The sequence below is a fragment of the Salarias fasciatus genome, chromosome 8, assembly GCF_902148845.1.
Source record: "Salarias fasciatus chromosome 8, fSalaFa1.1, whole genome shotgun sequence".
NCBI lineage: Eukaryota > Metazoa > Chordata > Actinopteri > Blenniiformes > Blenniidae > Salarias > Salarias fasciatus.
In genome coordinates this window covers 9,557,407-9,571,870 of record NC_043752.1, presented here as the reverse complement: position 1 = coordinate 9,571,870, position 14,464 = coordinate 9,557,407, and the positions used below count along the sequence as shown (strand labels likewise).

Sequence of the window (14,464 nt, the reverse complement as noted above, 5' to 3'; positions counted from 1 at the left end):
AATTGCCGAGGTATGCTGTATTTTCCAGACTATGCGTCACAATTTTTTGTGGAGCTGTTTGGTTGGTCAGGAAACTCATTAAGTGACTTGAATATTAAAATATTCACACCATCTGAGAGCTCTAGTTGTCACTGTATTCCCAGGAACCGCAGTAAAACTTACACCAACAGAAAGCATCAGAAAGAGTTGAAAGAGAAACTTGTGAGGGCGGAGAAAACTCTTAAGCCTGTCTGCAGTCCCTTCAACCTGGGAAGATCTGCGTGAAGGTTGTATGAGTCGCACAGTATCCCACTGCCATAAAGCCGTAAAGCTAGGAGTGGAGACGGATCGGCCGCTAAACCACATGAAAATCATTGGATTTGCTTTTAAGATCCCTTTTTGTTTCTTGATTCTGATATTGACTGTATATTGTTTTACATCTTTAACAAAGCAAGGGAAGTATGGCATTTCACTGGAAAATGCACGTCTGTGCATGAAACATTTATCTAACATAACGAGGTTTGTTACAAAAAAGCATTTTTCACCCCTTTCTGTGAATACTAGAAAAACTGCATAAAACATTTTCCCACTGCAGAGACAAATCCTTAAAAACAAAGTCAACTATAAATCAGCTAAATTCTCTCCATAAGCTGTGCGAAAGAGCAGTGCCCAAAAAAAAAGTGTCACAATTTGCATTCAGTGTTTATGTGTCTTTTTACATTTTCGCATGTAGTGCACGGTGTCGTCCATATCATCGGAGGTGTGCAAAGCATCGTGGACCACACCTCCATGAGCCGTGGTTTTTTCTGCACTGGTCTGAATGGACTTAGTCGTAAACACAGGTTCACAGGATCTTACCTTGTTCCCTATGGCTTTTTTGGGTGGGAAGTTAAAGGCGTCCACTTGTGGGAACTGGGTTCTCAGGTGGTTGTGCAGCTCCCTGAACTCGGTGTAACGCCGGTACACGTTCCACTCGTTGTCCAGGATACGGATGTACACCTAAGAACAGGCAGACACGTGGCTGTCACTGGCACTATAATCATCACCATCATCATCGTCGTCATCGGCGGCGGCAGCAGCAGCGTGAGGAGGAGCAGCGTGTCCCGATTTTAACAAGGCACCAAAAAAGTAATTAAACGCAATCCTGCAGAGGCGTCCAGCCAACAGCATATGGGCATTTCCCCCCCGTGAGAAGATAAGCCAAAGAAAAACACAGCCATAATTATCCTTTAGAAATTCAATATATTCGAAATCAATTTCTAAGAACAGGAAGGCCAAATGGGAAACACATGAATAACACAGTGCTGAGCAATAACCTTCATGTTGCAGTTCACATACTGGTCATTTGGCTCTTACGGTGCCTTAGAACAAAAAAAATAAAAATAAAAAATCAGATGGGTGAAAGAGAGTTTCCTTCGTCCTTGCAAATGTGTATATTCACTTACACATCGTGCCACGGAATAGAAAGAGTCAATAGACGAGACTATGCCGCCACCATTTCCATGCACCATTAGCCGCTTTATTCAGACTCGTGAAAGACAGGGGGAGCAGGAAGAGAGGAATGATGAGCCTATTACACAGACGCTGAGGGAGAGAAAGAGGCAGAGATGGGCTCCATTTTCGCTGCAGAAAGCAGAATATACAGAGACAAAAGAGCGAGCAGAAAGGCTTTGGAGAATTCCATGTTTGATGCCCAAGGGAAATAATAAATAAATATATATCTGTATGCAGGCTCGATTTAAATGGATAAATTGGGATAGTAATTTGAAAATCAACCACAAGTATCTTGGCATAGTCCCACAGCTACTACGCAAAAGCGAAAAAAAAAAAAATGAATTAAATGAAAGAAAAGAGGGTGGAGACCGTGCTGTAATAATGACCAGCAATACTCTCAACACACAAAGGGGACTTCTGTTTGCACCTTCTCCCCGTGCGGAGGCAGGTTTCTTCTGGTTATTGGCCGTAGATGTGAATGTAAGCACGTGTGACTGTCCGTCTCTCTGGGTTTGCTCTGTAATGAACGGTTGTCCTGTCCATACTGGAACTTGCCTTTGATCATAGTCAGCTGGGATTGGTTCCAGTGCTCTACAACCCAAACTTCGACAAATCAGTCAAGAGGAAGGTTGGATAGATTGGTAGAAGGAGATCCCTGTCAAACTGCCCATTTGAGGTCCTGATATTGTGATCGATCATAGAAATGGTGACTGTTGACTCAGAGCTTTTCAAGCATACCTAAATGGGCTTTAACACTTGATGAAAACGTGTATTAATCAGACACTTTGCCCAGCAGAGCATTCCTCCCCATCCACTGCAAAACATGCAGGTGTAGATAAGAGTTGAAATCACTTCAGAAACTGAAGTCATCCCTCTGGAACCAGAAAATACCATGGTGACATTTCCAACAACTTTTCAGGGAGGAACTAAAGTCACAGACAGACATAAACTAAAAGAAGAAAGTACTCGCAAATGAACTGACTAACAGCAAAATCCTCCCTGGTTTGAATCTGTTTGTCAACAGAGCCTTTTTATGTGGAGCTGCATACGCTTCCTGTTTTCCTTACAAGTAGGCGTTCCAGCTTTCTCCAACAGCTCTAACATAACTGCATGAATCTCTCATTGTTCGTACATGTCTGTTGGTTTTGTGATAGACTGGTAGAACTACAGTGTTGTTCTCTTCCCATCCACTCTGGGACTGAGAGGAGAGGGATGGTGAGAACATTTACCCATGGATCGAATACATTTACAGTTTCGTTGAAAAAAAAAAAAGGTTTAAAATTCACACTTAAAAATATTTTTTTAATGTGACAGAATATCTGTTCTAAGGCTAAAAACAAGCAAGTCTACGCTACAGAACTGTACTGTGACTCTGTTCATGTCAACCTCATAGAAGACTTCACAAAGTTCAGAAAGTGGTGACAGACTGCTTCTATTTGAATTTGCTTTAGTTGGTGATCTTTAGTAGACTCCTTGCTACTGCGCTGCCAACACAACATGGAAAACTTTTTTTAAGATGTGGTATTTTGGACACCTATTAAGAGGAAACCAAGAGCAGGTTTTGAGAGCACCCTCCAAATGTCTCACTGCTAATGACTCAGCGGCAGTGACAGACCTGTCTAGACCCTGTTTATGTTATAAAAAGATATGCGCAATTACTTCAATGGACTACTAATGCATGTGTGGGACGTGAATATAAAGAACACCATGTCTGCATTAGTGTGTCTACTTTTCTTTTTTTTTCCCCTCAAAGGTATGGTCATAAAATAGGACATACTATAATAACTGCAATCAGCCGTGATGCACAAGTTACTGATATGACTAATCCAGAACACTAGTTCCAAGAGACTTACTGAAGCTTTTTGAAGTTCCCAATTTTTTACACAACACAACCACACGTGTTAACTGAGAGGTTTGTAGGACATTTTAATTGACTCTGAATTTTAGACTTCAGAAGGGTCGGACCTGATCCAGCATGGTGGGCTCTCCCACTGGCTCCACATGAGTCTGTGTCCCCTTGCATCAGAACACTTTTAAAAACTGCTCATAACTCTGGGTGAGTTACCCTGCTCCACACAAATGAGGAAAAAGAGCATCAGACGTTGTTTTATCCATGGAAATAGTCCAGTTTCTATATCCACACAAAAAATCTATTGACACTTTTTAAAACATGCCTTTAATAAATCATCGCTCCCTTTTTCTCTTGTGGCATGGTTTAGGAAGCTGCCTCTTAAAGAACAGAACTCACTCAACCAGATTATTAAACGGTGGAGTGGATTGGTTGGGGAGTCATGCCTGTATTTAGAGTCCCTGTACACTGGAGAAACCCAGCGCTGAGCCAGTTTCATCTGCAGTCATGACTCCCATCGTCCAGCAGAGTCCCAAGAAGTGAGAACCATGTGCTGCAGAACAGCTTTGTTCCTGTTGCTGTTTCATTTGAGATACATCTTCAGACAGTTTTTTTTTTTCCCCATTGTTGACATCTGACTATTGTGTATTCATTTAAAATTATTGGGATCCCATCTTTTTTGTTTTCAAGATTTTGTAATGGCGACTTAATTGTTTTTGTATCACATCATTATTTTGCTTTGAAGCACCTGACATCTTCCTCTTTTTAGTTTTATTTCAGCGCGTTCTTACTTTTTATGCTTTTCTTGGTCAGATTTTAAGCTGCCACGCTGACGAGAAATCTTGATCTATGTGGAGCTATTTGTGTCTTTACTTACATGTTTTCTATCTTTTTAAATGTCTGCATATATCCCAATGTCATCTCAGGCTACAACAATTTAAAAAAAAAAAAAAAAAACAGCCTACTTCAGGGTATAAATGGAGTCACCTTGAACTTTGTTAATTTGACACATTAGCTGAACCGCTGTGTCGTGTCTGACGACTGGTTCACTCAATTAATTTGTTGCTGAGGTTACAGAGTTCTGAATGCTTGTACTTTAAGAGGAAAAAAAAACAGATTTGTGAATTAATAGTGAGAAGAGCAGCAAAACATTGATTCAGAAAAAATGACATTCAAACAGCTCTTATTAAGAGATAGCTAAAATACAGAAAATGTAGTGTTTTTTTGAAAACAACTTCCAAGGCGGAACTTTGGACTGTGCAGTTTTATAGTTGAGAGTCACCTGCAATAACAATCCAACATTACTGTCTGTCCAAAACTTCAGTAATTGTGAGTTGATAACTGTTTATTGGTAACTAGCTAAAAGAAAGACTCAGATCTGGTAAATAACAGTCACTTTTGACAAGATGGGAGCAGACAAGGCCACTAATGGAAGTGGAAACTTGTCATCTCAGCACTTTAAGCCTGACCTACAGAAGCACATCAAAGGTTTTATCAATTTCTCTTTTGCAAGTTAAGAGAAACTCTGGCTGGTTACAGTATGGTCTGGTTAAATGTGCGTGTTGATCAAAGTGAAGGATGAAGAATCAGGTTAAGAAAAAAAAAACTGGGGCATGATGATTGCCTCACAAGACAAATTAAAGCTCCTTTGACTTCAGACAGGATTTTTTTTTTTTTTCTTTTAGGCAGCCGATGTAAAGTATAGGTATAATGAAAAGCTGCTTCCCATGTCTTTCTGCTTCTGTTGATAGTGTGGGCCGAGTTGAACTCATCCATTCATCTTAGAAAGGGATTTATTCAACTTTGGGTCACAAAGGTCAGGAGCCAAAACCTGTTGAGCCAGAGCGACGGCACAGCGCACCGACGAACCAGTCCATCACATAGAGACAATCCCACCAACTCCAACCAAAGTCCTGCTTACAGGATGTTTTCAAGCGAAAATGGAAATATTAAGTTAAGGTTTGTGTGACCGTCTACACGACAAAGGTGGTCCGACTCACTGAAAAGGCGACTCCATGTAAACAGAGGAAACCACTTTTCTGAAATGCTGTTACTGTGCTGTGGTCATAGTGAATATCTCTGCACATCTGCAAAAAGAAACCATTCATGACAAAGAATGAAGCGTGCTCTCTTCATTCTTGAATTTGGCTTTAACAGCGCTTCTCCAATAGAGTGTATGTTCTTAACATGCAACCTTCCTGAAAAATCAACGATTTTTCACATTAAACTCTGTTGTGTGACCAGGACCTAAACTCAAATGTATGTTTTTGAAGTGCGTGAGGAAGAAGAAGAGAAAACTGACCGCAGACAGGAAAAACATGAAATCTCCACAAGACTCCCAAGTCCAACCACAGACCATGTCACATTAAGAGTTCTAATTGATCTCTAGGCATACCAACATAAGTAAAACCATTCAAAGTGTCCTGCAATCGACTCATGACTGTATGGGCATCATTATGAAAATATACTTCTGCATGTATACTGTTTATTAAAGGAAACTGGTACTGTTTCAACCATGTGGTTCTCATGTAAACAAGGATTTTAAACATAGTTGTATCTAAAAAGCTCAGGTGTACTACTCAGTCGAGTCAGGCTTTTTGTAAATTTGCAGCATCTAAAGAGCACTGAAATCTACATTATAATTACAAGGCACTTTTTTCTTCTTTTTTTCCCCAGAGCCTTCCAAATTCCCATTAAAAACAGCTGCAGAAGTCCTCTCTGATATCAAATTAGCAAAACTATTACAGTGAAGGCAAACACTGGCAGACAAGCGTGTTTCCTTGGTCTGCTGGAGATTTTTATAAAGTGTATTGTGCTAGTTTAACTTGACACATGCAAATTTATTTCTGAGAATCTTAACACAGTTCTTAGTGACCTCGAAGTGCCACCTGTACCCAGCTTGGGAACCAATGTTCTAGCATTGGATTCTTGACACACAATTGAAATAGAGGGAAAATCAATCAATGTCAGTATCTGAAAGGAGCATCTATGATACTACTCAGTTGTAACATGAATAACTCATGGGCATGTCTATGAAGAAAGCAAGATCCATTGACAACAGAAGCAGTGTAAGACGACTGATGAAGCATGAACTCCCACACGTCCACATCTGTAAGCCAGCTTGATCGCTGGAAAAAGTCTCATGCCAAAGTCAAAGCGAAGGCCACACTGAGCAATTACTCCAGTGTGAACTTGAGGGCTCACCATCTCATAACGTATTCCATATATTATTGTTCGACATGGGAAAAGCAAGGTCTCCGCCTTTAAATATTCCATATGGTCTGCACATGAGCGCCCCTTCTTCATCATGCTCACTGACAAGCATGACAAGTGCCTTCGTGTAGTGGCTTTACAGATGGATTGAAGCGCTTAATCCATTGTCATTTCAAATATCTGAGTTAATGGTGTTCACGGACTTGAAACAGGAGACTTGACATTCATTCTGTTGTGCGAGAGCCAACCGTGTGGATTCACTTCAGTCTAGAAAATGTTATGAAGCCACATTCAGTCCATTGGATTTGTATATCCGAGCTGCAAAAGCAAAGATAAGATGCTAGACGAGTCCCAGAGTACTTTTTATCAAATGGCTGCTCCCATATAGCGGCATTTCCACAGCAGGCTTAATCCACTTTACACCGTCTCATTGGCATACTTATTTATGGCAACACATTAGCCCCTGCGCACAGCTATCAGCTCCCTCCCCTCGTCTATAATCACAAATAGTCCATCATTATCGCGGACAAAAATCTTGGCGACATCGCAAAACGCATTCCTAACATTTGAGCGCCGCATGCTTTGATAAGTCCAATGAAAACCACCTTCAAACGGGGACGGGGCCTTCATGGTGCTTCAGAGGGACCTCGTGGAGAAGCATTTTGGCTGTTGTTGAAAGCTGCAGTGTGATGGACACAGAGCTACTCTCGCTGTTTAAATGGCTCAAACATCTGAGAAAACATAACAGGCTTGATGAAAATATGACCTCAGCGGCTTGACATTAAAAGGAAAATCCTTTTTTTTTTTTTTTTTTTGCTGCTGAAGTGTCAACAAGTAAATGAATAAGTCTATGGGCTGACGACTCACAAAACTGACTCAATTACCTCAGGTGTGACCCCACTTGCTGAGCTGCTTTCCATATTGTTGAGAAGCAAAAGGTCAATTAAAAAAAATCTGTCCGCCTCTGAATTAAAAAACCTTGGGCATTTTCACAGTGTTTTAGATGTTTGATGTAGGTCCAAAAAGTTTCCCTCTCTGCCCGCACAGCTGATTACTTCTCCCTCTCTAATAAATGACATCAAAGACACACGAATGAAATGCCAAATCAAAGTTGCTCCTTTGAATTCTGATGAAGACCACCTGTTGGTGAGTGAGCTCTTGCATCATTTTCACCTATAAATTAGCCTGCAGGCGGTACTTCAGGAGCCAAAACGAGTTTTTCACCAAAGAATGACAGCTGAAATTGAACAACAAAACAAAGATGACACTGTTACTGACACGGAGTTTTACATTATCTTGTCAAACAAAAGTAAGCACAGTAAGATCTGGCTTTTGGAGGCGTGCCAGTGTTTCCGTTCAGGCATGCCATCTGTGGCACCTATGCCCGAGGTTGTCTACTCCTGAGATCGATGGGTTTGAAAATAAAATTCAGAATTAGAAGAGGCACATGGCGTTAACATTTGATGAAAAACAAAACAGAGGCTGTAAGAAGCAACAAGTGTGTTGACACCCCTTTAAATTTTAGAGATCATCAGTTTATGAAGATATTCTGCTTCCCTCACAGTCCGAACTCCACACGGACCACTTCAGAACTGGAGCATATCGGTCGTCTGACTGGCCGCTCTAATTGTGTGTATTTCTGTTTTCTCTTGACCTTGATTCGAAATCACAGATCTGTCCATAGTGATTTACTTTGAGGGTTCGTCAGATGATCTGTGCTGCTACTGTGTCTGGGCTCCTGTCTGGACCGGTCCGCTCTGTGCAGCCTCATGAAGCATCTGTCAAAAACAGGCTAGATGAGTATTTTTAGCAGAGTGTCGAGCCACTTCTGGGAAAACTTCTGCAAACACGTGGTGCTGCATCTGGTGGGAAAAAAGCACGGACCACAGTGACCTCAATCGACTTCGATGTGAAAACTATAACGCCATCAGGTGTGATGATTTTCAAGAAAATGTGTGTGTACTGCGTAACAACTTGAAAAGAATAATTTCCACATTTTGATGAACTACATAAAGTCAGTTCAATTTTGTTTAGCACTGAGCTGGAGCAGGATATGTCCAGTCTAAAAAACCTCAAATAATCTAAAAAAAAAAAAAAAACCCACATAAACACCCGTAAATAATAATAATAATAATAATAATAATAATAATAATAATAATAATAATAATAACAATAATGATAATTCTGACTTTCTACTGCAACCATTTTTAAACATGTCAAACATGTGGCCTGTGGCCCAAACATGGAACCCAACAGGGTCCAATCTACACCAATAAATGAATTTACAAATATTAAAATCACCCAAAGACACATTAACCTGAATTTTAACTGCTTTCCTTAAGACAACAAAGACAAATAAATCCTTTGTCCCCCTGTTTTATTAATATTATGACCAGGGGAGTCTGGGCCACAGCAGTGAGACAAACTGTTCTTAATATATAATGTTTTTTTTTTTTAATGTATTTCTGTTTTAATTACTTAGCCATTCACACATTTCTATTCCAGCGGTCAATAAAGATATATTCTATTTGTCCACTGGGGGTTGAAGAGTTTCCAAAGAGTTCAGGACGGGAACACAGCACTGGGATGAAAACTAAAGTTATTACACTGTGGGCCATATTACATCAAAAAAAGGCCAAAATTATTACATTATAGCGATACTAAAAGTTTGTAAAAGATCTAATTTGCCTAGTTGATTGCTTGCATGTAATTATAATGATAGTGTAAGAGAGAGATTTAATTCTGTGAAAGGAAACAAAAAATGAGTGGAAACCTCTAAATATCTATAGATGTACAAATAAACTTCTGTTGATTCTGGGTTGGTTTTTAAATTAAAACAGTCCATCACTTCTGTAGTCTGTAAGCCAGGCTGGATCAGCAGCAGCTTTAAACGTGCGCAGTGTGGACGCAGAGCATTGTGAGTCCAGCTTTTACATCAAAATTTTACAGAGAATGTCAGGCGACAATTATAAAAATGACATCAACTCCACTCTGATAGTGACACTATAATAAAAACTGTACTCTGCGTGTTTCCCAGCCTGGTTAGATGTTAAAGGGTGAGCAGGTGCTATCATTTATTCATTCGGAGCCCCATTAGCAGACACATCGGTGGCTGCGAGATGGTCCGAGTTCACAAATACACCCTCACAATAAGGGATGATTCACTGTTTGTAATTGTCGGTGTGAGCACGTGGACTTTTCAGTACCTGGAACACACAAACAGAAACGCAGACCCTCCCCCCCCCCACCGTACGTCTCTGCTGCTTTATCCGAGGCAACAGACGCAGCGTGGCAGCTCACCAGGCAGCCAGTCCTCGCAAAACCCTGAAATAACTTTCAGGAATAAAGATCTGAAACAGAAAGCGTCTGAACAGATAATTGCAGCTTTTTCTTTGCTTGACATTTAACTGGATCTTTAGCCTGAGGGTATTGGAGCGAGCGGGTAGGAATGGGAGTAGTAGTGTGCCACCGCTGAGAAATGCAGAAAGTGCAGATGATAATGATCTCTCTCTCTCTTTCTCTCTGTACACCTCTGGTTTGTTGTTCCTCGATCTGACAAGCCGGCGAACTGTAGGAGTTCTGACTGCGGTGTGTGCGCACCGCTTTCTTCCCAGCTGCAACCGGCAGGTACACATCAGCCCGTGGATCCATTCGCCAACATACGACGAGAGAATAAACAGCTGTGATCTGAAGTAACGTGGCCTAATAAATATGTACTGGGACTTTTCTTTTTTGTAAACATCGATGAGATATTAATTTCTTAAGTGTCAAAGTAAGTTTTTACTGTAATCTAATCGGCACAACAACATATTGGAACAGTCCTCAGTATTTACTTGCATAAAAAAAGAAGATTCTTTGGTTCAGCGTTTTTACAACTTACACTTGTAACATATTGCCATGAATTCCCATGATTTCTTTTATTCAACTAATTTTCAATGTATTTTTATTCTTTTAGCATTAAGTAGACCCTTGACTTCTTTCGTTTTTTAAAGAAGCAAAAATTACATTATAAACACCTCAGTAAGAAGGTCATTTATGTGTTTTTTTTTTTATTTACTTCACTTATTACGGGAAAAACTTCGGAAACTCTGTAAAGTACAATTAATTTCACTGAAAAACATTTACCATGATATTTTTCACAGCAGTGCGACGACCACTTTAGTTTTTATCACAAATGCGATTTTATTTTAAAGCAGCACTTTGCAAGATTTGCTTTAGCGCTCCCCCTACTGGTCTCCTGTGAAAGCTCACTGTCGTAAACGTCCTCCGCATCAGATATCGCACTCCAACAGCTTTTATACTTGTAATCCCGTATGAGTGCCGTAAAGCAGGGTTGTTCTCGCGAGATGTTGTCGGGTCCGCTCCTCTGAAGTTGCAAGCGCTGTTTTCAGGACTCAGACCCCGGGGGGAGTGAAGGGACAGGCGAATCACCGTGACAAGTCTTTGTTTACCCCCACAGGGATTCTGAAACACATTTATTGAGGTAAAAAAGTTGCAAAGTTCTGCTTTAACTTTTTCCTGATTTTTTTAATCATTTGCACAAATACTGTACAATTTTGAGTATTTTTGTTCTGTTTTTCTAATTATCTGATTTTCTCTGCATCATCTAAATCCTGTCATTATTTTTATAGTAGTGTAAATCTGGCTGTAAATTTCACTGCTCCGTGTTGATCACAGTGTTTGCAGACCTACTGTATCAAGTGGAACAAATATTATCAACAGAAACTGATTTCAGAAACACACTAAATCTGCAAATCAGATCTGCTTGTTTTAAAATGTGGTTGAAATGTGGTCCAAAGCCATGATTTCAACCGATATAAAAATTGCAAAATTAGAAAGCCCAGACAGAAGAAAACAAGGCACCAGACTGCCGTGAAGGGAGGGTGTTCCCGCTGTATGTTTAGAGAGAAAAAGAATAAGTGAGTGAGACAAAAGAGCGAGACACCAAGCAAAGGAAGCAGCGCCTCCCTCTTCACAGATCATTGCAGGCCAAAACATTTACCCAATTGGGCAGAAAATAGAATCCAGGTATAGATTTCCGCTCTCATCCAGGCAAGCGCAAGTCTTACAAAGTGTATTTATCGAGCTACCAAAAGTATTTGTTCAGTTGCCCAGATACATATGTTCATATAGAAAACAATCACTTAAACAAACAACGTACAATGTACATCAGACGATATCTAAATTAGTTCTTCAACTTGTAAATAATTAAGAGGGTTTGACAGAATTAAGCAACACATATTTGTCATCTGTCCATCAATCTTCTTGATTTATTCAACTTTGAGTTTGAGGGTGCTGGAAGTGATCCCATCAGAGCAAAAATGTATATATAGGAATTTATCCACTTATTGAGACATTATTAGAGCATGTATAATTGTCTGGTATTCCTTCATGAATACATAAAAGCCATCAAAATACCAGATTTCAATTCTGCTTTTCACAAAGGATTAACTTTATTGAATTTATTCTATTATCCCTGCTTCAGCAGTGATTACATGGCACCCAACTGGAAAAGTGCCATCGACTGTCGCAGATGGAAACGAGCATTCAGTCCCATTTTCGCTTCATCAAATTCTCTGAAAAAAAAAAAAAAATTCAGTTTCAATTTGGGAACGCGGCTAATCAGAGCTGAGGACTCCCCGAAATCTCTCCAAACACAAAGGGAGCATCACGACAAACAAAGACGGGAATCACACAATGAGGCAGACTGGCTGAAAAGTCCAGAAAAACTGACGATGGAGACAAAAAGCTGGCACAGAGGGACAACGCAGGAGCTGGAGAAGGACTGATTGTTCCCTCGAATGCACCTGAGGTGTTCATTTTAGAATTCTGCTGCTGCTGTTGTTCAAAATTTACCATTTGGCGTGAGGTGAACGAGGTGCAGTTGAGTTAGTGTCGTCTCATGAGCCTCCCTCTTAATGCGTGACAGACGACAGCGCTGCTTTAATTCAATTCCTAAGATGTTTAATGTGTTTTGGCAGAGTTTCATGCCGAAGTGAGTGTAATAACTATGCAGGAGAAATACATTTTTACTCCCCTGTCATAAAAAATAATTAAGCACGAGAGGGGATACATGGAGCAGATTCTACCCAGGCCACACCAGCAAATCACACCCGGGAAATTTATAATTTAGAGGACAAAAGAAGACGTTAACCTTTATATGTCCTATACTATCTGCTGGATGGAGGTGGGTGGAGGTTTATGAGGAAGAGGTGAGCTCTTAAAGACGAAAAGAAAAGAAAGGCCTTCTCACAAATCTAACCTACCAATTACCTCGCCCTTGACTTTGTCTCCGGTGAGATGATCTAAGAGCAGGTAACTCGGAGAATGAGGCGTAAATTGGCTGGGCCGGGATTTAACAGACACAAATTCACGTGATACAATATTTAAGTCATTTTCTGCATATTTTGAGAAGATTTCTGGAGTTGTGAATTTGCATTACATCCATGCTCACTCTTGTGTTGCTTGCAATAGTCTGCAAAATGTGATAAAAAGGCTGAATTGTTTCCTCAAGCTGGCTTGTTCTCATTAAAACGTTATAACTGCTGCTCGAATAGAGTGTGCAGAGAGACATTTTCTGCACATTTTACCAAGTCTACACTTCGAAATACCCTCTTCGCTGTGAGAGAGAGAGAGAGAGAGACCTACCACTGAACTATTGTGAAAAAAACCACATCACTCTTCGAATCAAACAAGCAAACAGCATTCGTTCTGCGACTAATCCCTGAGTGAATGCCGAAGCTTTTGAAACGAGAGTTTTGTTAGAATTGACTTGTGCTGAATAGAAAAGTGCTGGCCAGAAACATCTGCACCATCATCAGAATACTGATGTGTGGTCTGAAAAATGCAGAAAAAAAAAATCCAAGCAAAATCAGACTGAACACAGAATTTGCTGAATTTCAAGGCTGTATTGGTCTTGATGCACTAAACAGTGACCGACAAACCATCAGAGTGAGTATGGAAAACAAATTTTTGTGACCTAAATGCAAAATAAGTGCTTCCAACTTCCCAATACGAAGCGGAGGTGCAGGGCAGAGCACTCCCTGACATAGCCCACCCAGCATCTCAAGAGACACACAAGAGAGGACGAGCAACGTCAGTGGTTTGGAGACTGTTTAATATTAATGAGAGTGACAAAAGTAAGGCAGTCTGTAAATTATGTTCTGCCAAAATATTAAAAAGATAGACGAGAGCCGACATCTCTCTCACTTTTTAAACAGCAAAGCCTTCGTGCATAGTTTGCATATGGAATATAAAAGTAGACTTAATGGCATTTAATGTAATTTGGTATTCTTTTAAAAACTGGCATTAATTTTTTCTACATCTATACATTCTACCGGTATGTGTTCTTCAGTCTTCTTTTTTATTTACACTGAAACTCAAAAATGATACAAAGACTCCAGACTTTTGACCCGCTCAGTCAGGAAAACTGCATCCTGTAGGACTATTAAATTGAGAGTGTTTGCTGTTGTCTGGTGTAGGTGTAATGACAATTAAGTAAAATAAAAATCATAAATTCCACTTGCTTATGCAACAATAACAAAATTATAGATGATACATTCCACTTTTTCCAAACAGCTCCTCCTTTCTTCTACCAGCCTGAAGATTTTCTACATGTAATTTCTGTTCATGAAAGCTCCAAAACAAGATTTAAAAAGGTCAAATAATTTGTCACCGAAAAGTAATTGTTGTTGGACCTTTCCCAAATGGTTGAATAATTCAGCACTTACTGAAAAATGCTCTTAAAAAAGCCAAACCTTTTTTGGGAGGTGGTAAATACAACAAAATTCAGCTTTTCGAGATGTAACCACAGAAAAAGGAGACACACACACACACACACACACACACACACACACACACACAGCACGGACTGAAAAAAAGGGTTTGAAACACTCAGCCACAAAACATCAGGGGGTTAACTGCTGGTTG

General features: G+C 40.1%; 1 protein-coding gene across 2 annotated transcripts in view; it reads right to left on the bottom strand.

Moving 5' to 3' along the window:
• Positions 1-14,464, bottom strand: part of snx29 (sorting nexin 29) — a 128,964-nt gene that overhangs the window by 23,887 nt on the left and 90,613 nt on the right. For both annotated transcript variants that reach the window (XM_030097389.1, XM_030097388.1), the window contains one exon: positions 838-978. In XM_030097389.1, coding sequence (XP_029953249.1) covers positions 838-978 — 141 coding nt within the window. The remainder of the gene's footprint in view (positions 1-837; positions 979-14,464) is intronic.